General features: G+C 41.1%; 1 protein-coding gene across 1 annotated transcript in view; it reads right to left on the minus strand.

Annotated features, from left to right (window-relative positions):
* Positions 1–7,274: 7,274 nt before the first annotated feature.
* Positions 7,275–27,486, minus strand: part of ahdc1.S (AT-hook DNA binding motif containing 1 S homeolog) — a 63,425-nt gene continuing 43,213 nt past the window's right edge. The window contains exons 3-5 of the mRNA XM_018249452.2: positions 23,681–23,715; positions 18,559–23,401; positions 7,275–7,805 (exon numbers count right to left, since the gene is read on the minus strand). Of these exons, the coding sequence (XP_018104941.1) occupies positions 18,609–23,401; positions 23,681–23,715 (4,828 nt within the window). The 3' untranslated portion in view covers positions 7,275–7,805; positions 18,559–18,608. The remainder of the gene's footprint in view (positions 7,806–18,558; positions 23,402–23,680; positions 23,716–27,486) is intronic.

Below are 27,486 nucleotides of genomic sequence, written 5' to 3' on the forward strand. Positions count from 1 at the left end.
AAAACATCTCAGCCCAAAAAGTGTTTATCAACACAATGATGTAATACCCTGTGCCAGGCAGAAGATAATGAAATATTACTGACACATCAAGGGTATTTGAACATTTCCTTGCTCATCACTGAGAACCAATTTGTAACAAAATTAAAAGTAACAGGCGACTAGACTTAAAGCTTTCAATATAGGTATTGCCAGGGTCAATTCATAAGACTTATGATGTGACAGACATATAACACTTCATAATAAGTCACTGGCAGTGAAGTCACAGGAAACCAGGAGCATTGTTTTAGTACAAGGATGATATGGCATAGCGGAGAAAGTGTTTGAAAACCATTTGACAAACATGTTAACTATAGAATTAGCCTTGTACAATGTGCCATCGCCCAGTTCTTGCTATCTCTACATCATCATAGACAATAATGTTACAGTCAAGATCCCATAGCAGATCTCAGATCTGTTGCTTGTTGTCTTCAAATATTGATAGGAATCTTGGTGTAATTCAAACCAGAGCACTATTTGCATGGAGTTTATGTTTTACCTCTGCATAGGTATTTTCTGGGCACTGTGGTTTTCTTCCCTACATCCAAAACCTTGGTAGATAACAATAGATAGAAGAGAGTGTGCCTGTTGTGATGTAGAAAAAGGTTTGTGGTTTTAGAGGAGACCAAAATAGCTCAATAACGTCCACTCAAAAAATAAATAAAATAAAAAATACAGGGAGAGAAAAAATTGAATGACAGGAAGGCTGCAAACATCTCCAAATTGCTCACTGGATCTCTCCCATTGACTTATACAGCAATTTGGCAGGTTTTAGGTGGCAAATAGTCAAATTTGAATTCTTTAAGGGCCAGAGTAAGATAAATCTCAAAAATGAAATTCAAAGTTTTTTTTAAAAAAAACCTTAAATAGAGTTTGGATAATTCCCTAGTCGAATTTGACAGTTTTGACCATAAATTGTTTTTTTAGAATTTTCAATTCGACCCTTAATAAATCTGCTCCATACAGTTATACTGGTGATTTCATGCCATGGGGCTGGTTTTCAAAGCAATATCCCAGTCAAAACTCATCTCAGCACATGAGAATATGTGGCAACCTTTGGAAATTGTGGTGCAGGGGCTCTGAATCCTTTCTTCTATCCTTAGGCTTACTATGATATTAGCAGTGAGTGAGTGAGTGAGAGTAAGAGAAAGTGTGTACGGGGTATGGAAAGCATTAGGAGGCAAATTTACTAAAGGGCGAAGTGACTAACCCTGGTGAAAATTCGCCAGCATGATATAATTTCGCTTCCCCTCTACATTTCCTAACATATGGCACATAAACTATACAGTGGGCTCATGTGTAGGGCAATATAACAACTCTATTTTATTTAGGTTTCCCGGGCTTGTGAAGTGTAATGTATTTGCTGCAACATATATGTCCATTGAACTTTAACTTCCCGCCATATGCAAATTATGGAACACTAGCGCAACTTCAATTTGCTTGGCGCAGTAACGCTAGCACAACTTTGCCAGTTCGACATATTATCCAGAATGATTGGGACCTGGGGCTTTCCAGATAATAGATCTTTATGTAATTTGGATTTTCAAGTCCACTAGGAAATTATGTAAACATTAAATAAACCCAGTAGGCTGGTTTTGCCACCAATAAGGATTAATTACATCTTAGTTTGGATCAAGTACATGGTACTGTTTTAATATTACAGAGAAAAATGAAAAAAAAAATTTAAAATGTGTATTATTTGGATAAAAGTGTATGGGACCCAGCCCTTCTGTAATTTAGAGCATTCAACGGGTTTTCAGATAACGGACCCCAAATATATATTATTAAAAAAAAAAAAGAACAAATACTAGCAGCAAAATTTAGCGGTGGAGCAAACAGGAAGAGGTCACCGTCTGTAATTGGTGCATGCACAGTACAGCAAAACCATCTATGCTTCTATCACCAAGGGAAGAGGACAGGCTAAGGTTAGGTGTTTAGGGCAGCATTGTATCCTAACTACAGCCCTACTCATTAACTGGCATTAACAGTGCATCAGCAGATTACATTTTCAAACTTGCCCAATTGCTGAACTGAACGATATCCATAGTACATGGATATAAGGGTCTCAACATATTTTTTTTTATAGATGTGGGTCTCAACATATTTAATATTATTTGTACATGTATGGCCAATTTTATACTTTAAGAAATAATATAACACATACAAATGCTAATTATATTTACTGTTCCATAGGCATTTGATAAAATGGGTGATCAATTTTGAGTGTTTTGTATCTCACCAAAAGTCTTACAATTGCACTGTGTACCATTGCCTTAAAAAGGAAAAAATATGGATCCAAGACTACAACCCAAAAAAAGTTGGGACACTGTGCTAAATATAAATAAAAAGAGAATGGGATGATTTGAAAATCCTTTAAACTATAGATTTACTTTCAAATCATAAAACAAAATATCAAATACGGAAACTACGAAACTGTTTTTTTTTTTTTTTTAAATACTGTATATGCTCATCATGATTTTAAAACATTTCATTTGGAAGATTAGGAGACCAGTTGCTGTAGTTTTGAAAGTGAAATGTTGTCCCATTGTAGACTGATATAGGATTGAATCTGCTTTATAGTTTGGGCTCTCCTTTTTTTGTATTTTGTTTCATAATGCACCAAATGATTTCATTGGGTGACAGATTGGGACTGCAGGAAGGTCGGTTTAGCTTCCAGACTCTCTTACTATGGTACCATGCTATTGTAAATATGTGCAGAATGCAATTTTACATTGTTTTGCTTAGTGGCAGGCAGGTCAAGCCAGTCAGACACTCTAGGAAACCCACCTGCACTGAAGACGGGGCAGATGAGGTGCCAGCATACATATGCAAGGTTGCTGAAGACCAAAGTCAAGTAAGGAGTAGAGGAGGAGTGGGAGTTGGGTAGGGTGGTGAAATCAGTGTCAGACTGGGATGCCAGGGGTCCACCAGAAAACCCATTTTCCTCCTCTCTTCACTCAATTTCTTTATTCTCCTAGTCTCTACTTACTATATATTTCCATTATTAAGCAAAGGGCCCACTGACACCTGGGCCCACCGAGAGTTTTCCTGGTATCCCAGTCCGACACTGAGTGAAAACTTGGACTAGGGTTACAAAAGAGGTACGCATCTAGTGCCCCCCCCCCGCGGTTGCACTCTAGTCATGCTCAAATAAGCAAGGTTGTCTCTAAAAAATACAAGACCTTTATATATCATTCAGCATTAATGATGCCTTCCCAGATGTGGAAGTTATCATGTGCACTAATGCACCCCTCCATACCATGAGGGATTATTGCTTTTAAACTGTGCATTGTACAAGCCATATGGTCCCATTTATCTTTAGCATGGAGTAAAAGGCATCCATAATTTAAAAAAAAAAAAAAAAAAAGCCTTAATATTAAAAAAAAAAACAGCCTGAAGATTGAAGCTTATGGCCATCCAAAACTGGCTTTCAGCCTTTCCCCTTGTGTACAGAGATTTCTCCTGATTCTTTAAATCTTTTAGTATTATGTACTGTAGATGATGAAATTCCCAATTTTATATTGAGGTATGTTATACTTAAATTGGCTCAATATTTGCTCCACATCAGTTTACTTTCAGTGAGACCCAGCCTCTCCAGGATCCACTCCAGCACTACACACTATTTCCAGTTGCCTCTGTCCCAATGATTTTGAAACGTGTTGTTTTGGTAAAAAATTCAAAACAAGATTATTAAGAAAACTTGGGTTTAAATGGTTTTGTAAATCATCCCATTATCTTACATTTTACATTGTCCGAACAGGGTTGTAAATGGGGGGGGGGGAGTGTGAAAAAAAATTAGAAGAACATTGATGCTGAGATACCATTTAGGCAAACTTACAGCAGGTATTCATCACTTTAATCAAGGACAGATGTTCCCAAGCACCCCTAGAGGGCCTCAAAGCCTTGGCTGGGGAAATCAGACTCAAGTCCATTTAAATTAAAATCTATGGCAAAAAGTAGTTCTGAAGGCTTAACCGATGGTCAGAGAGAGATGTGGAGAGAACACTTATTGGCGGCGATGATTATTCTTAGGACTACTACCAAGTGGACCTCCACTTAAGTGTCTGTCCACAGGTGCCCCAATACAGTGGGGTTTTTTTTTTTTTTTTTTCTTTCCCCTCATAACCAGCAGGACACTACCACTTGAGGCAAGGTTTTCATGACAGGAGCCCACCTGTGTTCAGCATGAGCTCACTGGATAGGGCTTGTGTTGTACCTACTTTTTGCACATTAATCCTATTTTTTTGTTATATCTTGAATTCAACTAGGCAAATTGTTTGAGTCCTCACAAGGTACCAAGCTTACCATTATACCACCATCCTCTATTCACCCTTTGTTTTGACTGTTTTTAGACAGAAATCCACTATGCAGAGGTATTATCTGTCCATTGGTAAACTAGTTATCCACCTCTTAACACTCCATGTTCATTCCAAAACCCAGTAGCCTTGAAGTAATCCTCACACAACACAAAAGTGCGCACGCACCATGCTTATAGCATTTATTCTGTAAAGTGATGTGACTAAAAATGTAGGCATGCAGAATAGGGCAGAAGCCATCTGGTCTGTAAAGATGATGCTTGATGCCAATATTACTAATAGGAAAGCAAGCTAACTGCAAGGGAAGAAAGGGATTTTATTTCCAGAAAAAGTGGCAAGAGCAACTTGTGTCCTGTTTAATATGAGAAGTGTCTGGATACCTTACAACAAAAGTGGCTTGCAAAGAGATGTATGTGCACATATATGAAAAGAGAGGGCAGTGCGGTGGTGGCTAGATTAAAAATAAAGGAAAATAACTGCAGATGGACAGCATGAGACACTAAAAGCATTGAAGGCCTTTTCCTCTCCTCTCTGGTCTCCATGGTAACGTGTCACCCTCACGCCTTCCGTCCCTGACATGTCAAACAGCTTCTGGCTCTGTCCCCAGCCCCTGACACAGAGTGATGGAGAGTCTCTTGTACACACACACAAAATGTAACTTTATGCAGCAATTATCTGTCACACCTCTACTAGATACAAAATTCTACATAAGTGTGTACAAAAAAAATAAACATTCATTTGACTAGGGTTGGCACTTTCTTAGGGGAAAAATGCTAGCCTTACTAGCTCTGTTTTCTTAGCTACCTAAGAACATTGCCATCAAGAATATTATATATCAGACACATACCATATAACACAGTCATACAACCCTGTTTCATAAAAATCCAGATTAATTGCTTATTGAATGCCATAAAGCCCCTTCTACTGCACTTTAGTGTTGCATTTTATTCAACATCCCTTATTTTAATAAAATTGCATACATTTCTATCACCAAAAAAATTGCTCTCTTCCTATATACAGTATGGGATCCATTATCCAGAAAGCTCTGAATTAGGGGAAGGCCATCTCCCATAGAGTCTATTTTAATGATAAATAATAAAATTATAGTAAATAAAACAATACCTTGTACTCGAACCCAACTGAGACAAAATTACCCCTTATTGGAGGCAAAACAATTCTATTGGGTTTAAATGAATTTTAAATTACAAAAATAAACCCTTTTATCCAGAAAACCCCAGGTCCCCAGAATACTGCACATGTAGTACTATTCCCCCTTCATTCTTACACCATTGGTTATATAGAATGAGATATTTATATTCATTTACCCAGATACTTGTTGCATAGGCCCTTTTAACATTTCATTTATATTGTTCTGCATACACTAAACCAAACATACAATTTTTTTTTTAAAATCCCCTACACTGCTGTCACAGACCTTTATTTCTCTTACACGCACACACTTCTTTCTCGCTCTCTCTCTCACACATACACACACAGCTGTGTCAGTGCACATTGTACAGGGTCAGACATCTGGGCTGTTGCCCAGCAACGCAGCCCCTCCACCACTCACCACTCACCACTTACCTGGCAGCAAGACATCCCCCCCCAACCCAAGGCAAAACTGGAGGAGCAGCAGTGACCTCCACCCCCACCCCCCACTTATCTAAAGCGAAGGCCAGAAAGAAGGATTAACCAGCAAACTGCCACAGGGGATTCTGCTGCATGGAATTCTAACAAGATCTTGCAGAGTTGCAGGGTAACACCTTCTTTGCCAGACCGTGCTATAGAGAAAAACAGAGCAGTCTAGTCAGAGGATTTTGTTTACTCCTTCTCTGCCACAGAACTAGATCATTTTCAGTAAAGCTTGGACGTGGTATAGCGGATCTGCAATAAAGCCATTTAATACTACAATGAAGCATTTTTACTGCTCTGTGTCTGCTGCACTCTTATAGCCCACTGCAACTATATTTAGGGTGAGAATTTGTGGGTGGTGGGGGAGAGAGAAGAAATGTAATGAAGCATTGTGGTGGGGGCTGGGGTGCACTGGAGGGAAGAGTGGTGCAGGCCAGGGGGGATTGTGGGAGGACAGTCTGTTCTGAGCAAGAAGGGTCATAGAGCAGCAGGAGATTGTCACACTGCTGGCAAAGCAAAGAGAGGAACTGACGAATAGGACATCAAGCGCCTGGTGTGAACTGGTAGAGAGGGAGGGAGAGCAACTCAAACAAATTAGGGAGAAAGGAAAGGCAAAAAAGTGGTGGAGGTGAAGAGAGTAGGGGCTTCTGTGAGCCAAAGTGAAAGGTAAGAGAACAGAGGAAATATGATACAGGAAATGGTAGTTGAACCAGAAAGGCCAAGATTAAACAGGAAAGAGAACAGAGACTGATAAGGGTGCCTAAGATGATGTCAGGATATGGTGGGAAAATAAATATGCAACAGAAGAGGTCAAGAAGTAAGGTGTCAGAGGGGGGGAAAAAAGCCTAAAAGGGGAAGTGACTGAAAAAAAAGAAAGAAAATATGGAAGGTAAAATTAAGATTTATGTGATAAAAGGAAGGCAGGTGGTGTGTGAGATAAGAACGACATGAAGGTGAGAGATAAAAGGAAGGTGGGTGGAAAGAAATTAGAAAATATTAAAGGCAAACAGTACATGGATGGAGAGCAAAAGACATGACTAGAGAAAGAAAGATGGGCAAGAAGGCCTGAAAGTGTGAAGATAAAGAGGTAGAAATAAAAGAATGCACACTGATTGCTGCAGCCTTGGAAACTGTTATAATACAATACACACAGCATGTACAAGAGCACACCCACAGTTGTACCCAGAGATCATGACCAATATAGTAGTTACATACTACTGCAAGCACTGAAGCCTTCTTGTGTGTGCATTTCCCTGTATTATTTCTCACACCCCATTAAACACACAAAACTTTTTGGACAATACACAATTTATGAGAAATCCTTATTTACAATAAATAGTTGTAACCGCCGAGGGTGGTGATTTAACATACGCAATTTCAGTGCAGCCGGTAGATGGGGGGGAGAGAGGGAGGGTGGCACAGACTATGGGTACTGAGGGTGTGGGGGCCTTTAACCCTTTCTTTAACAGAGATGCTGATGTGTTGCAGGTGGCTGACCAAGAGGGAATAACAGATAAGTCTCTCCTCCCCTCCCCCCACACACACACTCCCCACCTTCGTATCTTTCTTTTTTTTTTTTTCTTTTTTTTGTACAGTTTTGCAACATTTAAAAAATTTCTTATGTACAATTTTTGCTGGTTTTGTGAAGAGGAAGAAAAACAAAAAAAAACTGAAAAAAAATAAACTAAAGAATAAAAGGTAAGGGACCCAGAGATCAAGGGTAAGATGAAGAGCACACTCGTATGATTTAGGGGGTGCAGGCTCAGAAGGGAGATCCCACGGCATTTCTTCTGGCTTCGGTGGAGGGAGGAGGGGTCTGAGCTGTGGATTTAAGAAAAAAAATATTACAAACACATTTTTATAAAAAAATTTAAAAATCATTGATCAACGTATATTAGAACAAGGCATCAAAGGTGCTTTTGGATCAGATAAAAAGTGTTCTATCTGAACTTTTTATCCAGTGTGCAGCAGTACAGCTATACTTCAAATGGACACATGCCTGAAACATACTTAACAGGCACAGCGCAAACTAAGAAAAGAAAAAGACAAAACTGTTCTGTATATATGGTTCAGCTGCATGTGGGTACATTACAGGCTAATTTCTGGTTATTCAGCATAGCTCTATGTATAACAAAGTGACATAGTGTGGCATTAATGAATTGTAGGGCTACAAAACACCCATGGACCAGAGGCCTCAACAACAAAGCATTTTGTATTAGACAACTTATAGCTTGCATTTTGTTAACCTAGATTTACCAATTCAGATTCATTAAGGCTGCAGTGCCTTGCAAAAGTCTTCACTCCCTTGGCATTTTTCATGTTTTGTTGCCTCACAACCTGGAATTTAAATTAATTGTTTGAGAGTTTGCACCATTTCATTTACAGAACATGCCTACAACTTTATTTTTTTTAACAAATAGGACAAAATAACAGAAATCTTCAGCATGCATAATTGTTCACCCCCAAGTCGGTACTTTGTAGAGCCACCTTTTGCGGCAATTACAGCTGCAAGTCGATTTGGATAAGTCTCTATGAGCTTGCCACTGGGATTTTTGCCCATTCCTCAACGCAAAACTGCTCCAGCTCCTTAATGTTGGATGGTTTTTGCTTGTGAACAGCAATCTTCAAGTTTGACACAGATTCTCAATTGGATTGAGGCCTGGACTTTGACTAGGCCATTCCAACCAGTGCCGATTCTGATGAAGAAGCCGCCTGAGGCCTCTGCTGTGGAACTCTGCAACTCCTTCAGGGTTACTTTTGGTCTTTGTGCTGCCTCTCTGATTAATGCACTCCTTGCCCGGTCTCTGAGTTTTGGTGGGTGGCCCTCTCTTGGCAGGTTTGTTGTGGTACCATGTCAGAAAAGGTGTTTATACTTTATACAGATCATGTGACCCTTAGATTGCACACAGGTGGACTTTATTTCACTAATTATGTGACTTTTGAAGGTAATTGTTTGCAACAGGATTTTTAGGGGCTTCATGCCAAAGGGGGTGAATACATATGCACATGCCAATTTTCAGTTTTTTTTTAAATTTATTTAATTATTTTTATATATATTTTTCTCATTTCACTTCAACCTAAACTATTTTGTGCAGACCCATCACATAAAATAAGATTAAGAAACATTTAAATTACAGGTTGGAATGTAAAACAATAGGTAAAAAGACAAGGGGGGGGGAGGTGAATACTTTTGCAAGGCATTGTATAACCTAAATAAATCCACCCCAATCAAATAACAAAAAAATCTAGAAAGAACAAATATATGAGGGGGGGGGGAGCAGAAGAAAAAATGGGAGAGGCAAGAAAAGAGCTGGAGGAAGCCAATAAGTACACAGGATAAAAGAGGTACAGGGGGAAGTGAGCTATATAGAGAGGCTAAAGAGATATAGCTGAGAGCAATTTTTCACTGGGGGGGAGATTGACTTCTTCTTGGGGGATGGGGGGAAGCAAGCACTAGGAAAAAAAACCACAAAAACAGTAGGCACAGGTAGCACACCTTAAAGTTGATTAAACTACTTGGGTGCTCTAGTAAAAAAATATTTAACAGATTGTCCAAAGTACTGGCAATTGTTGTTTAGTCACTAAATATAACCTTTTTCAAATCCTGTGATTGACAGTACACTGGACAATATATATATATATATATATATATATATATATATATATATATATATATATATATATTTATATATAGTGATGTAACCGATCAGCTTCATTTAACATGGCTATCAATTTGTGAGGCAAGGTGGCACTAGAATGATTTAAATGGTCAAATAGTCTATAATTTGGTCCATGTGTAAGCAGTATAGCTTGACGCTGGCCCGACATTGAAAGATCTGCTTATTTGGTGAGGTTTCCAAACAAGCACAGGAATACAGACTGTGGAGGCAAGGGTTGCATGAACAAGCTGTTGTGGTCCTCACATAAACAGGATTTTTATAGTGGTCTGATTTTTGGTCAGATATGTTCGGTCACTCAGTCTGGAAGGACTGAATTGGCAGCTTTTATAGGCCCATTTAGAGACACCTTTAGATTGCCAACATGGAGTCTTCCTCTTAAAAATGGGGTTAATTAACCGTAAATGCTTTTAAAGAAGAAACAGTGTGGATCTGGTCATCCACATAGACTGCCAAATATCAACCCATTGCCCCAAACTTTCCTGGTACTGATGTGAAGCAACAATGGACCAAATATTCCACACAGACTGAATGACGTGATCTAGAATTTCAGGAGGGGGTCTGTCAACTCCCAAGTATAGTTAGGCCAAAACTGTCCAAACTGCACAACCTTATATATATATATATATACACATATGTATTCTTCTTCACTAAAGGTGGCCATAGACGCACAGATAATATCGTACAAAACAAATTTTCGTACAATATTCCGTGCGTGTATGGTGGGAAACGAGCCGATCGATATGGGCATTAGACTTGGATATCTGTCTGCTCGTTGTTTGGGGCTGGAGGGAAAATTTTGATCGTGCCTTTGAAGGCACCCAAACATCAGCCATTGTTAGTGCTGAATCGTCAGATACAGGTAGACTTCTATTTGTTTCTACCTGTATATCTGATGATTCAGCTCTACACATGTGTATTGAAACAAACAATCTTTCTTGAAAGATCTTTTCCAAGAAAGATCGTAATTGTTACGTCTATGGCCACCTTAAGAGAACTGAAAGGGGGTAATCAGGGATCTTTAGGAAATAAAACAAAAGGTAGGGTCCTGAAAATGTACAACATTAAGGGGGGGCAGGTGGGAGTGCTTATAGGTGCCTTAATAAACATTCTCCTCAATAGTACAGATTTGCAGATCCTGAAATGGTTTGTGCTTGTTACAGGATAGGTGAAGTTTGTGCAGATCAGCTGCATGATTGGATGTAGTGGGGTGTGGTCAGACCTATGTCCTATGCTAAAATTTAAAAATTGGAAGAACCAGATTTAAAGTTGGAAGCAACTTGTACTTAGTTGTCAGGGCCCACCCTCCAGTGTCCTGTTGCTGGTAGTGTATAATAACTTGGGGCCCATGTGGGTTTGGCTCTGCCACATAAGTAGTATAGAGAGATCTATGGACTCTAACTGCAGCCATTAATATAACTCTTTTTTATACTCAAGGTATTTAAGGCACAAATGTCCTAAAAGGGATGTACACTACTAATATACCTTATAATTTCAATTTAAGCAAAACTGAAAGATTAATTTTAACATGCAGACAAAAGTACAACAGCAATGAAAAAGGGGATGCATCAGGGTCATTTTCTAGGATAAATATATTATTATAAAGTCTGCTTCCTGCCATAAAGAAACAGAGTGCAAGGTCAATAACTATTAAACATTTTTTTTTTTTTAAATTAAGGAGCAGCAGATTATGTTCAGGTTTCTTATCACTGTTGTACTAAAGATAGCCAATGCTATTAAAAGTTTATATAGCTCCCTGTGCAAAAAAACCCCCAAAAAAAACCAAAACAAAAAACACACATATATATATACACACACACACACACACACCTTTGCTAATTCTATTGTATTTTTCTACGCAGTCTTTTAGAAACATTAAGTGGCTGTTCCAGCTAAAGCTATGCATAATTCCATGTATGTCCTCTTGTGACTAGCTGTGCCCCCTGCTGGCAAAATGTAGGTTTTATCATGACATTACAGGAAGGCTATGGAGGTCATCTGACCAAGCATCCAATTAAAATGGTGATATACTGAAAGCGCCACAGAAATAAAACAAAGTAAGAGGGGAAAAATACAAGATTTGCCATATATTAACTAAAATAAAGTGAGTGATTAATAGAATTCCTTTACAGACAGAATATTCCCCAAGTAAAGCCATATTTTTACCATTTAACAATACAAAGGTATTCATTTGGAAACAAGGGTATTCAGAGCTTTCATGGACTTATTTTTTAAGGTAAAGCTAGGTTTTAGTTGCAGAAATACACATCCATACCCAAGCTAAACTAAGGAAAATGAAACAACACTTTCACAGTTAGCGAGCTGACTGCAATAATGGTTTAGGCCTCACCATGCCATTTATAAAGGAAATACGCAGAACATGTAGCAGCAATTACAAGATGGAAGCTTCATCATACTGAAATATAAAACCTTCTAAATACAATCAAATAAAAATTCAGCATCGTTTCTGAAATAACCAAGTTTATGTTCACTATCCCTCTCTCAGTATCTGTTTCTCTTCATTCTCCCTTCATGCAGGAGTTGCGTTTCAGAAATTCATTGACAGTTAGATCCAATATCTTATGGGGGGGGGTTCCTTTCCTAACCAGGGCCGGAACTAGGGGTAGGCAGAAGAGGCACGTGCCTAGGGCGCAAAGGTGGAGGGGCGCCAGGCACATACCTCTTCTTCCGCCTTCCCCTAGCTCAGACCCTTGCTTCCTCACAATGAGCAGTTCCTCCTCTTCAGCGCGTACCTGCGCTCTTCCTCGCACACGTGCTTGTGCACGGGCGTTGAGTCTCCATGGTCGGCAGCAAGCATCCTCATTGTGCGCTTTCGAGCATGCGCACGTACGCGCTTCCACGTATGCGCAAAAACGCTTGGGGAGGGGGGTGACGTAGCCGGCTGGGTTGCCTAGGGCGCCCAGCCGGCTTGGCCCGGCACAGTTCCTAACAGATATATTAGAGCTCACTCAAATAACTAATTCCAGTACAAACAAAATAACTGCCTTTTGCACAAATTCTGCATGTAGAGAGACATGATGTCTGGTGATTTTAATAGAGTGAGCTCTAATACATCTTCTAGGCAAAAGCAGCCCCCCTATTAGATATATTGGATGTAACTGTCAATGAATATCCCAACTGCTGCATGAAGAGAGAATGAAAAGAAACAGATGATGAGAGAGGGAGATAGTGAAGATAAACTTGATTATTTCAGAAATGATGCAGAATTTTTCACTTTCATTTTCGCAATAGTTCCCCTTTAAGGTAAATAACTTTTAACTTGTTCATCTATGAACTTTATCGTTTACAGAAGAAATGGCTTTACAGGGAATGCTAAAAGAAAATTGATTCTAAGCAATTTTACTGTATCTATTAATTTAAAAAAATCCAAGGTTTTAAAGATACTCTATATGTAAAGGTAACTGCAATTGGTGGCCGGTTTTTTAAAAAGATTTTTATTCCTTTTGGTTCTCTAGTTCAGATCCTTGGAAAAATGTATCAGAAGTTACCTCTCCTCCAGCCAAGATTCCAATTGCCTTCTGCTACATTGTTTCAAAAGTCAAAATCAGCAAAATCTCAAAAAAGATACTGCCTTCAATTGCATTTAAAAACAACTTCAAAATTCTTGACATTTGGGGTAGATTTATCCAAATGTGAGATTAGAGTTTAACACAGAAACATTTCAACGGGATTTTTATCAAATGGCCAATGCTAACTTTCACCCATTGATAAATATGATTCCAAAAATCCCATAAGAATGAAAAATTTACACACTTGCTATTTAGAGGGCAGCTCTAATCTCACACTCTGATAAAGGCACCAATTACCATATGGTGAAATTCCTTAGAATTACCTTTGCCTTGGAAAAAGAGAGTGGCTTGGTTAAATTGACATAAGACACTATGCTACAGAGTCAAATATTAAAGGGATCCGGTCATCAGAAAACATGTTTTTTTTCAAAACACATCAGTTAATAGTGCTACTCCAACAGAATTCTGCATTGCAATCCATTTCTCAAAAGAGCAAACAGATTTTTTTTATATTCAATTTTGAAATCTGACATGGAGCTAGACATTTTGTCAATTTCCCAGTTGCCCCGGGTCATGTGACTTGTGCCTGCACTTCAGGAGAGAAATGTTTTCTGGAAGGCCGCTGTTTTTCCTTCTCAATGTAACTGAATGTGTCTCAATGGGACATGGGTTTTTACCATTGAGTGCTCTTAGATCTACCAGGCAGCTGTTATCTTGTGTTAGGGAACTGTTATCTGGTTACCTTCCCACTGTTCTTTTGTTTGGCTGCTGGGGGGGGGGAATATCACTCCAACTTGCAGTACAGCAGTAAAGAGTGATTGAAGTTTATCAGAGCACAAATCACATGACTTGGGGCAGCTGGGAAATTGACAATATGTCTAGCCCCATGTCAGATTTCAAAATTTAATATAAAAAAATCTGTTTGCTCTTTTGAGAAATGGATTTCAGTGCAGAATTCTGCTGGAGCAGCACTATTAACTGATTCATTTTGAAAAATTTTTTTCCCCATGACAGTATCCCTTTAAGGGGACAAAGAGTACTATATACAGCATGTCAAGAGGTTACATGCTGCTTTACAGAGATTATTCATACAAGTTAGCCTGCAAATATATTATTTTTATGTGTCATAAAAAAGCAAATGATGTTCTCTAGCTGCCCTGCTTTGGGAAAAAAAATACTCACATTTACCTGGGGGAATGACATCAGACTGCTACTACAAAAAATAGTTTGCAAATATTTAGCTATGCATGCTACATAAAAATCTATATTGAGGGACCAAGACACTTAAATTATTATATTTAGCATAAATTTACCAGCTCACTGTAAATATGAAGAATAAAATGTGCATTTATTCTCTTCAGTGTACATAGTCTACTAGCTAGGCTGGACAATTTTAGCTTTGCAGACGCAACCATTGCCTTACTGCTGTCGGGCCACAAACTCTGTATGCTCTACAACAGGTTACCCATTGTATTTATAATCCAATTAGTAGTGGTACAGTGGTTATTATTTCACCCTTCCTGGACTGGTCCAGGTAAGTGGTGGACATTGTGTACATGGTGTTTATATGTTCCCTCCATGCTCTCCATGGTGTTCCTTCTACACAGCTTTATATTCACTGCAATATTTTACATTAAAGGGGGTTTTGATCTTCAAATTAGTTTTTAGCATGATATAGGTAGCAGTATCCTGAGACAACAGTTGTTGAATCTTGTTGAAGCTTTTTGTTCGCCAGCTCTCCAGTCTGGAATTTTAGCAGATTGAAATATGAATCGGAAAGGTACTGAACAGAACAAGTAATTAATAATAATAAAAATAATAATGTTACTTTATAGCGTAATAGTTTGGCTGCTGGAGTCAGTGACCCCCATTTGAATGCTGAAAAGGAGGAATATGACTATGAAGATTCACTTTTTTTCCAGGTCATGATATACAGTATCTAGTAGAATAAAGCAATTATCTACCTTTGAGTAAGCTTTTTAGTATGATGTAGAGAGTGATATTCTAAGACTATTTGGAATTGGTTTTCATTTTTTATTATTTGCGGGTTTGAGTTATTTAGCTTTTTATTCATCAGCTCTCCAGTTGCAATTTCAGCAATCTGGTTGCAAGGGTCCAAATCACCCTAGGAACCATTCATTGATTTGAATAAGAGACTGGAATATGAATAGGAGAGGGACTAAATAGAAAGAGGAGTAATAAATCAAAAGAGCATTTGTTTTTTAAATGGGGTCAGTGACCCCCATTTGAAAGCTAGAAAGTGTCAGAAGAAGAAGGCAAATAATTTAAAAAAAAACAAATAAATAATGAAGATTTTAAAATTTAAAAGTTGTTTAGAAGTGACCATTCTATAGCATACTAAAAGGTAAACCACCCCTTTAAGTCAAAGGCAACTGGACATATAGAGTTTTTCTTGAAAATGTTTCACCACTCATCCGAGTGGCTTTAGTTGAACTGAAGAAGCCGCTCGGATGAGTGGTGAAAGGTTTTCAAGAAAAACTTTGACTTAAGGACAAAAATTACTTAAAAAATTAAGACCAGTTGAAAAGTTGCTAAGAATCTGCCATTCTATAACATACTAAAAGTTAACTTAAAGGTGAACTACCCTTGCTTCAAACGGTAACAGGCTATTCATGTAGGCCACATGGTGCCAGTTGGCTCTTTCTGTAAAAAGTTCTGCTATATTTGCCAGTTTTTGACCATTATGTGCGATTGACATAATAACATGAGTAACAAGTCATTAGTCAGCCTAACAGCCAGCTATTTTTTGTATTAAAGTGAAATGTACCTTCTGGCAGCCACAATCAAAATCAAAACATCATTCCTTGGCTGGAGGTTCTTCCCACTCACATGATCGTAGTATGCACACCCTATGGCAGATACTGATGCAGTCAGGTGGGATCACTTTGGATTGGTTGCTTTAGCATTTCCAACCCATAGCCAGCTGACAGAGCCAGTGGATGCCGTAAGCCAGTGCTGTTCAACTTCTGTGGTACTGAGGGCCGGAATTGTTTTGGCCTAAATGGTGGAGGGCCGATAATGGAAGCCAGTGTTGACCACTCCCTGTTTTTAAACCACACCCACTTTAAACCACACCCAAGTTACCACAAGACCATATCTACATTAATGGTGGTAGCACACCAAAAAACCAAATGGTTGGTGCTCATTGCAGGAATATCAGTTATCACTCATACAGTATGTGAAAAAAGGTTAAGTCATATTAATACTCTTACATCCATATGCCTCCTCTTCCTCTGTTGATAACACAGCACCTCCCAGCACATGATTAAACACCTTAGTGGCCCCTAAAAATAATTTTCAATGCGAACAACACCCAGAGCAAATACCAGGCTTATAGTATGTTCCACAGGCAGAGCAGGGAACACACAGGCCGAATATGAAACGCATAGGGTGTATAGTGAGGGCAGAGTATGGCACGCACAGGCAGACTATGGCACACCCAAGGAGCATAGGACAGGCATAGTATGGCACACTCAGGGAGCATAGGGCAGGCAGAGTATGGCACACACAGGGAGCATAGGGCAGGCAAAGTATGGTAAACACAAGGAGTTTGGGGAAGGAAGATTATGGCACACACAGGGAGCATAGGGCAGGCAGAAAAGAGCAGGAGACAGGGAGACCTATCAGGACCACTCTAAGATGTACTACATACAGTGACAGGGTGTTGGTGCCACTCCAGCAGTTTGTATGAGTGTTAACAGGTGAACAATGTGGGCAATTTCAGTCTGGGTCTTAGGTGTGAACAGAACAGGGATTAAGGGGTGTGAACAATAGATGTATTACATAAGCATTTACATGGGAAATACCTTCAGGCAGGGAAGGGTGAAAATTGAACATGTAGTTTATATTTTTACCCTTATGGGACAGGCTGAATGTTATGATGATTCATATCAGAGCTATTAGAACTATGTAAAACAAGACTAATTGGCATAAGAGCACATCCAACAAGTGGTATCCATTTTCTTTTTCAATGGTGAGTTAACTCTTGAAATTTTCATGTAATCGTAATAACTTAATGGTCAGCAAACCACACTGTGGTTCATTGGCATCAGTCAGATACCTTTGAAGGGATACTTTGAAAAAGGCAAAAATAAAAGCCCCTGCAATGCTACAACTGAAACTTCTACAGTACTGGAATCAAGAAGGGGCAAGGCCATGTTCATGTTTTATACACATGAACAAGTGTAGCTGTCATCAAAACTCTGCTATACGCTGTTGATTGATTTCCATCACTAAGAATTGCAAATTATGTGTTTTGGCCTGCATGGGTTTATCACTTCAAAACATGTATAGCTATGGTCTCCTTTTTAATAACCAATCAAAAAGGTTGACTTATTGAGCTTTCTAATTATTTGTTGGGTATCATCTGCAGTGGTTATCTGAACATTAATCCTACATGCAGTAGCAATCAAAACACAGTGGGGCTACTGAGCAAATTTGAACCCGGGCAGCAACCAAATGTTTGAATTCATTGTTCAACCCGCAGCTGGCTGAAAAAATTCAGTCAATAACTGGGTACTTTGGGATGCTGCCCATATACAAATCTGCCCAGTGTTTATAAATAAGCCCCAGTGTGTGCAATAGCTGTTAGGGGAAGTGAAGTATATTAAAAATTAATTTACCTAAAACTAAATGTTTAGAAAATGTACACAACTTTGCTATCATTTGCATCACAGTACAAATTATCACAAAAACAAATGCAAAAAAGGTTGCAAAATTTTGCATCAAATCCCCCCCCCCCCATTTGAACCACCAATGACCCTGGACTTACTCAGGTAAGGCCCAATTGTATTATCCAAACAGATAAAATGCTAAAAATGGTGATATATCACATTTAATTTTAAGGCGGTGATTGAGAGAAGCAGTTAAAAGCAAATTAAAAGCAGAAACAAAATACATAATCAGACACAAGAAGTATAGCTAAATGCAAACTGCTACTATACCAAGCATACTTTGAAAGACATGTATTTTTAAAACATGTTTAGTAAACTTACAGCCCTACAAACAAATTCACTGTAAAATGATGCAATAATATATATTTTAAAATTTACATACATTGGCTATTATTTAGGCAGTTTGCATTATAGCTACAGTTTTCTGCGTGTGTATGTTTGCTACAGCTATATATATATATATATATATATATATATATATATATATATATATATATATATATATATATATATATATATATATATATATATATATATATATATATATACACACACACACATAATACTGAATATTTTCATAGAAAATGTGCAGCACATTCACAAAAATATAACTGAACAATGCAATCATGTATCCTTCTTAAACCACTTCATATCTTCCCTGTCAAATTCTCACCTCACCCCCTGGCCTCTGCTGCGCTTGATGACTCCGGACATGTCACCCCACTAAAGGGAGGTGACTGTAAAGTTGTCTTCGGGAATATTTTCAGGTCCCAGAAACCCGCCCTTCATGTTGGGAGGGGACAGAACTGGGGGTCCCTGGGGGGGAAAGGCTGGGTAGCGATAGGTCTCCTGTAGTTGCACCATGGAGTCTCTTTGCACAGGGGAATGAGTGATATCACTGAGCAATGGACAAGGGTATGGGGCTCTGTGGTGTCCTCTCATCATGTCCAGCGTCTCTTTGTCCCTTTTAGGGCTGGGGATATGAGGGCTCAGACAAGATGCTCCCTCCCCCCGCCTGCCCATAAAGTCTGAAAGTAAGCCCCCTTTTCCATCATAAGGAGGACTGCGAGGTGGGTACCAGTAGGCAGCATTTTTGCAACTGGGGGGCTCATAGCGGTGATGTGTGGAGGGTTGGGGTGGTAGTTGCTCACGACAAGAGGGCAAGTGTGGAGGCAAACTGTGTTTGAGGGAATCACAGGATGAGTGAGAAGAGGGTATTAGCTTCCTTCCCTCCCCTGGCCGTAGCTCAAGTGTAGGGGAGCAGTTGGGAGAAAAAGGAGAGTCTTGCATGGGATGTTCATAACCCAGGCCAGGTGGTGGTGGAGGAGGATGTGGGGCACCAGAGGCAGCACTTCCGGATGGTGGGAGGTGAGAGAAGTGTTTTCCAGGCTCTAGCTCTGTTGTGGGAGGGCACAGCCCAGGGGAGTCACTCTGGAAACCAAATGTGCCATCAGAAGGGGTAGAGGGGTTCATGGAATAAGGTCCAGAAAAGTCACAAGGGGGATCTCGCTCACCTACACCATATGCCCGTGAGTGGGAGGGCAGAGGTGACATGCTACTATCTCCACTATAGCAGTCCAATCCTAGGTCTGAGGACTCCTGGAACATAGAGCCCACAGAGGATGATGGAGGTGGAGCAGGTGGTTTTGGGACAAATTTAGCCTTTCCTGAACCTCTTTCTTTCCTGTTTGTGGAACAGCCCGCACCACGACCACCTCTTGGTCCTCTCGGACCGCCTCGTTTATTGGGAAAGCCTGTTGGGGGAGCAGCAGCTGAGGAAGAGGAGGAAGAAGGAGAGGATGAGGAGAAGCCCAGGTGATGGTGGTGTGGGTGTGAAGGTTCAAAAATATCAGCTTTCTTCCTTCTCCCCCGACCAGGTTTAGCAGTCTGGTGAAAGAGAACACTCTGGTTCCAGCTGAATCCAGGGGCAGAGGAAGTTTCATTCCAATCCATCATTAATTTTTCTAAGCTTGATAAACTGGATTGCCCTTCACTAGATGAGGCCTCACTGTTTGCCCTGCGATAGCCAGTCGCAGGCTGTGTGTACTGTGTGCTGTCAGAGGATGATTCAGAAATGTTGTCTGTGTTCTGTTTGGCTTTCTGAGGAGTATAGTTGCTAATGTCTAAGATAACATTGGACTCTGTCATGTGACAATCAAAATTAGAACCATACAGCTGTCCAAAACTATCAGGTCCCCAATCTGTCTGGCTGTAACCCTGCCTAAAACCCCACTGACTTGAAGTCCCTGGAAAGGTACGACTATTTTCCCCAGGGAAGAGTGATCCAGCAGCTTTAGGCAACATGTAATTGGCAGGTGAGGAGGTGCCTGATCGACTCTCGCTCCTAAGAGGGAGAAAGGGGGGTACTTCTGATGTATTAAAGAAGGGGTTTTTGCACATGTTGACTCCAGATCCTACAACAGGCAATTGTTGCTGTTGCTGGCTGAAACCTGTGCCACTGTGAGCACTGCCTGGTGATGAAGGGAGGCTGTTACCACCTCCACTGAATGAGAAACTACAGTCCTTGTTGCTTGTACAATCTGTGGGTCCAGAGGGATACTGTTTGCTGGGTGCAAAAAGTCCATGGCTGGAAAGACTTTGACCAGCACTTCCGGAGAAACCACTATATTGGCCAAAACCTCCAGCATGATGAGAGTTGGGTGAGCGAGACACCAGCTTCTGAAAGGCATCAGAGCCATGGCAGTCTTGTTGATTCAATGCTGCATAATTTGATGAACCTCGACTTGGTGGAAACTGCTGCCTGGCTGGTGCTGAACTTTGGTATGCTGATTCTTGAGCACTGGCTTTAGTGCCCCGGGAGTTGGGATAGGACTGAAGTGCTCGGGTGTTAGGAGAAGAAGATGATCCAGAGAAAACTGATGCTGATTTGCGGGCTTCTTGTCTCTGGGCAGCTGTGGCAATATCTACAAGATCAGAAGAATCATCTGAGTCCAGGAGGGAGCGGAAATACCCAGTAAAGAGGCTGTGGCGGTCCTGCCCTCCACCCTCAGCATGGGACACTGATCCAGCTCCTGCATAGTAACTGGGTCTGTTAGGGGATCCGCTGTGCATTGCAGAAAATCCCCTGTTTTCATGCCCTTGATAACTGCAGTGTCTACCACCTGACTGGCTGTGAGAAAGCTGAGCTGGCCATGATGTTCCTTTACCTTCAGGTCCCCACTCAGATGTACCTTGATAGCCTAAACTACACTCTCCACCCATTTCACCAAGAAGAGCACCATTCTTACGTGATCTCCTCTTACGCTTGGGTTTAGCACTGGGATCTGGCTCAGCTCGTGGCTGTCTCCGTTTCCGTGGCTTAAGAGGGTCAACAGACCTTGGTTTGGTCTTTTTTTTACCAATACCCTCAAAAAAGTCACTGAAGGAACAACGGGACAACTCTGGGTTATGGCTGTTACATCCTCCTCGCCGGCCAGGGCCACCACCACGCCCACCTCTTCTGCGGTAACCCTGCACTCTGTGAAGAAACTGTGAAATGCTGTGAGTGTCAGGGGCTTGGTGTACAGACTCTGGCAGTGTTGGAGTCCAGCAGCGGGGAGGTGAATTGCGCCCAGCCGTTTGACTTTGTCTGTTGAGAAAAGCAAGCTTTGCCAGCACATCGCTATATTCAGATTTGCTGTCATTGGCATCTGCCACATATGATGGCTGGGGAGATGGAAGTTTCTGTTTCCTTCTCCTCCGCTTTTTCACCATTTCACCCTCTGGTAGTGGTGTGGGAGGCTTGGAAGTTGGAGGGGGCAGTGCTGCTTGTTCTTTCGGGGGAGGCTGGAGCAGCATTGGGGGGGTTTCACGTGCTAACACAAGATTTTTTGGAGGCCTTCCTCGCCTCCTTTTAAGAATGATGGGGAGTTCACCAGGTGGAAACACCATGACAACATTGCGCCCATTATTCTTCATTTTGAGAAGTGATGTAGGACCTGGGCCAGATCCACCTATCAGTTCTCCTCCCTCAACACTCAATGTACTGCTGATAGAAGACACTTTGTAGCTTGTTTTGTTTCTCCTACCCATAGGCATGGGGATTTTTGCAATCCGAACCACCATCTTACGGACTCCCTTGCGCTTCGGCTTTTTGGGGGGACCTTCTTCTTTAGGTGTTTCCATGGTTGGGGGATGATTAATGGAGTGTGTAAAATGTAAGTTTTGTTCATGTAGCCGATATGCCCTTGGCTCTTCAGAGGTTCGGTGGTAGGGTGGCATCACATACGCTCGTGAAAGGCTCTCTGAAGATCGTGGCCTACCTGGTCTTCTTCTTCGTCCTCTACCTGGCCTATCACCCCTGCGTCCTCTGTGCCCAAACCTACCACGGTGAGAAAAGGACATTCTTCTGATGTTATCAACTGAGGGAGAAAAGAGCGGGAGCATCCAGGGTAACTGCTCCATTTGTGTCTCCATGAGAATTTCCCTTTCTACTGATTTCTCTTTGTGTTTTCCCTTATCTCCCCTGCTTTCCTCATCAGATGACTGTTCTTTCAGATCAGAATCCAGTCTAGTTATACTCACTTCTTTCAAACTAAGTTGATTTTCCTGGGCTAATGTTATATCACCCTGCTCCTCCATTTTGACATCTTTTGGCTCTTCTGCCTCATTGTCCCCAGCCTCTATATCCTGCTCATCCTCAGAGGACTCTTCGTCCCGTTTACTTTCCGCCTGATCTTCCTCAGATGAGTCCTCTTGTTTATTCTCTTCCTGATCATCTCCAGATGATTCCTCTCCTTGTCTGGGGTCTTCTTGCTCCTCTCCAGAATCATCTTCCTGCTTACTTCCACCTTGTTCCTCCCCTGACTCACTCTCATGTTTACTTTCATCTGGTTCCTCACCTGACTCATCATCTTTCTGTTTAGTGAGATGCTCCTCCCTAGACCCCACATTTTCAATTTCCCTATGGTCATGTTCTTTTGATGCCTCTTCCTTTTGGGATCTAGTTTCTTCCACCTCTTCCAATCTCCACCCAAGCCTCTCCTCCCTCTCTCCTTCACTTTCTGTTTGTTGAGGTTCCATCCAAGCTAGAGCTGCTAGTTCTCTCAAGACTTCTGAACTGGCAGATTCCATCGAGTCTGGGTTAGCAGAAACAGGAACTGGCTCTTTCTCCACAGTCTCAGAGAACTTTTCCTCAGGGCTTCTTAGACCACAAGCCAAACTCTGAGATGAGAAGAAACTATACTGTAATCCAGGTTCTGCATTCTCTGAGTCCGAAGGTGAGCTTGCAACATGGGTGCAATCCAAACGTACTCCACTAGATCGTAGATCACTGGACAGTTGGCTGAGATCTTTCATGATGTCCATCAACCTCACTACAGGTTGTAGGTTTACACGTCCATTACCACACTTGCTCTTCAACAAAGCGATTATTCCATCTACTCCCAGTCTGGGGGGGCCTGCTGATGGGCGGCAGAGTGGCTTGTTGGCACGGCTCCAGGTCTCATTACGTGGAGGTTGTGAATCATCTTCTTGCGATGAGCAGAGATGGGGTTCCGAGTGGGCCAAAGAGGAATCTAAGGTACAAAAGTAAAATTATTATAAAAGTGAATGCACATTACGTACCAAAAATTTTGTGAATGAGTCTTTGGAATAAAGAGCCAAAACTTTCTAGGGGGCAACACAATATAAAAATAGCAAGCTGCCCAGAGGCTGACTTCCACACATATACAATAGTTAAATTAAACTATGATTATGGGATTTCAGGGGCATACATGGATGTTTTAGGGGTGCATCCTAAGATATTCCACATAAAGAACATGCGGAACAAGCAGCTTTGATTGCTGTGTACTTACTCAGTTTTGCACTCCTTCCACTGTATTTGGTGTCTCTATAAACAGAAAGAAAATGTAAAATTATCCTTGAGCACACAACGGGCTTGATAACCCTATGGCTAGAAGATATTCTGTATGAAAGTTAAAAAAATACAAGTGCTTAATGATTTGAATATATATATATATATATATATATATATATATATATATATATATATATATATATATATATATCTATATATATTTTTTTTTTCCTTTTCTTTTTTTTTAAATGTATTTTTTATTTGTTTTATAAACAATAAACATTGACAAAACAATAAAGATTTCTGTTACATATGTGTCACTTGATTTATTTTACATTGCATCTAATTCTTTACTCCTTACTTAAAGGTTGGTCTAATACCCCCAGTGTTAATTTGCAAAGTGACACCCTTATTCCTGCGTTATGTCACTCCTTGGTTGAGTACCAGGGCCCAACTCCCACCACGGGCTCCATATCTTATCAATTTATGAGCCGTGCCTCTGGCTTCTTGTGTACGTTTAATTCGTGGTATTACTGCATTGACTACGTTTATCCAGGAGATTCTCGTGGGGTGGGTGTTCCCATCCCATGCGTAATTATATTTTTATTCACCGGTGAATAAAGATGTTTTAATCACACTGCTGTTCCGTTGAGTGAGTGCTGCAAGGGAATTGTGTTCACTGTGAAGTCTCCCAAAACTGCAGGTTTGGGGCACTGCACCCAGACCAGAGATGTGGAGTGGTGAGTGACCTGTTAACATCAAATGCTTACTAAACCGTGAAGTTGAATTTTAAGCGAAAGGTCCGGGGCAGCTGCACACAGACCCACTCACTCACAGAGTGAGCGTCACATGATTTATGCCTGTTTATCTTAAAGGGCTTGGAATGTAGTAGGGTTGGAGCACTCCCTAATTGGTTTATTGGATATTTTAGTCATAATTATATTTTGTCTTGCATAATACAGTAATGCCCTAAACCTCCATTGTACATGGGCAGTAGGTACCAGTTGGTCCACCAACCTCAATAGACACACCATAGGGGAAAGCACCTGTGGGAAATGAAGTATGGTTGCTAGGGCTGCCATTATCTGAGTCCAGTATGTATTGATCACTGGGCAGGCCCAAATCATGTGTATGAAATTAGCCACTGGAGTTCTGCAGTTGGGTTGTGGTATAGCTTGTATAGATTGGACACCAGTTTTGTAGGCTGTTCTATCGCAAGGGAGTCTTCCATTGCCAGTGTGGTCAAAGTTGGGGAGAGTGTACTAAATTGTGCCTTGAACACATGCCGTATTTGGAAGTATCTGAACAGGGGTAAGCACCCACATTTGGCTTTGAGCTCAGGGTATGATACAAAAGTATTATTCAGTAGTATGTCACCCAGGTATTTAATGCCCCTTTGCAACCAATAGAGAAAATCTTTCAAATTGCAGAAGTGTGGGAGGTTAGTATTTCTCCACAGCGGCAGAGAAGGTGTAAGGCGAACAGGTTCTTTTTTAAGAATTTTCAGCCCTTGGCAGCAAGCTCTGTGGGGTGTGGCAATGGTAGATGGAATGTTTCCTGCATCAGATATAAGGTGAGGGGGAGATTCGCCCAAATTTGAATGTCGGAATCCAGTTTTGAGATTATGGGGTTAAGGTTGTTTTGCACGAACCGTGAGAGGTCTGCATGTATATTGAGTCCAAGATACCTAAACTCTTGCACCCATGATAGTTGAGCATTTGAGGGAAGGATGGTGGGGCTTTGGTTATCTATGGGGAATAGCATGGATTTGCTCCAGTTTATCTTTATCAGGTCTGAGAATTCTCCATATGCTTCCACTATGTTAAAGGATATAGTTCAGTGTGAAAATAAAAACTGTGTAAATAAATAGGCTGTGCAAAATAAAAAATGTTTCTAATATAGTTGTAATGTATAAAGGCTGGAGTGCAGTGGCGTAACTAGAGGGGGGCGGGCCCTGGTGTGTGATGCACAGCCCGCCCTCCCTCCATACACGACGGCTTTCACTGGTGAGCAGGCTGCCAGGGGGCCCTGAGGGGGTGCGGGCCCTGGTCCGCTCGCACCCCCTGCTCCCCGGTAGTTCCACCACTGCTGGAGTGAACAGATGTCTAATAAAACAGCCAGAATCCAACTTCCTGCTTTTCAGCTCTATAACTCTGAGTTAGTCAGCGACTTGAAGGGGGGCCACATGGTACATTTCTGTTCAGTGAGTTTTTAATTGATCCTCAGCATTCAGCTCCGATTCAAAAGCAGATATGCCCCCCCCCTCAAGTCTCTGATTGGATACTGCCTGGTAGCCAGGGTAACCAGTCAGTGTAAACCAAGAGAGCTGAAAAGTGTTCTGACTGACATGTTATACATCAAATCACTCCAGCCTTAATACATTACATTTTTGGCTAACTAACTATATTAGAAACATTTTTATTTTGCACAGCTTATCTATTTACCCAGTTTTTATTTTTACACTGAACAATTCCTTTAAGAAGGGCTGAAAGGGAGTCTTCAGTATCTGCTAGGTATTTAAGTAGATCATGAGAATACAGAGATATTTTCTCTGTGATCAGGCCAAGAGTCAGACCCATAATTTGCTCAGATTCGAGTATGGTTATGGCCAAGGGTTCAATAGCCAACGCAAATAGTAGGGGCGACAGCGGGCATCCCTTACGGGTGCCTCTTGCGTGGAGCAGATACAAGACCGTTTACCCTGACTTTTGCTGTTGACTGCTGATATAGTAGCTGCAGCCATTTAATGAAGTGTTCCCCCAGATTGACTCTGCACAGGGTCTCCCACAAATAGGGCCATTTTATGGAATCGAAGGCTTTGGCAGAGTAAAGTGACGCCACTGCACTGGTTCACACCTTGTCGTGCTGTATTTCTATGTTGGTATATAGTCTCCTCAGGTTAATATTAGCAGATCTGTCAGGCATAAAGCCAGATTGATCTGGGCGAATCAGGTCAATAATGTTATTTGGAGTCTTGTGGCTAGTATTTTTGTAAGTATTTTAGCATCTGTATTTATAAGGGGAGATTGGCCGGTATGAGTGTCTTTGTCTGGTATAGGAACCACTATAATTAGAGCGTCACTAAATGAGGGGGAAAGGAACCCGTTTCAAAGGAGGTTTGAAGAGCAGTCAGAAGGTGGGGGGGGGGTCACTTGTTCCAGCAGGGCCTTATACCAGTTTGCTGGGAGGCTGTCAATTCCTGGTGTTTTATTAGCTGGGAGAGAAGCTATAGCTTCTTTTATCTCTTCTGCAGTTATGGATTGATTGAGTGCTGCTTTGTCAGCTGGATGGAAAGTCAGGATGGATATACTACCCAGGAATGGGCTGTGTGTGATGTATTGAGGGGAATATTGTTGTAGAGTTTACGAAAGTATTTAGGGAATTCCTCCACTATAAGCTTTGGGTCAGTAACCACTACTCCATCAGCTCTCATTATAGCTGGTATTGCATTTATGGGGCACTGTGTTTTTGCAAAGTATGCTAGCATTCTCCCATTCCTGTCTCCAATTTCAAAGTATCACTGTGACTGGTATAGGAGGGCTTTCTGTGTTCTTTCCAGGGCATTTCGTTTCTCTAGTAGGAGTGTGTGTGATTCAGGTGTTGGGTTTGTGGTGTGCTCATATTCTGCATGTGTGGCTTCTGCTAGTTCAACCTTTTCTCCTTCTTGGTTGCAGGCCTGTCTTATTGCCCCGGACAGGACCTCTCTCATTAGTGCCTTAGAGGCGTTCCATAGGATAACCTGAGAGGCTGACCAGCCATAGTGGACTTAGTCTCCATAGCCTAGAGGTTGTTGGGGTGGACCAG

Source organism: Xenopus laevis, chromosome 2S (assembly GCF_017654675.1).
Source record: "Xenopus laevis strain J_2021 chromosome 2S, Xenopus_laevis_v10.1, whole genome shotgun sequence".
In the NCBI taxonomy this organism is placed as follows: Eukaryota; Metazoa; Chordata; class Amphibia; order Anura; family Pipidae; genus Xenopus; species Xenopus laevis.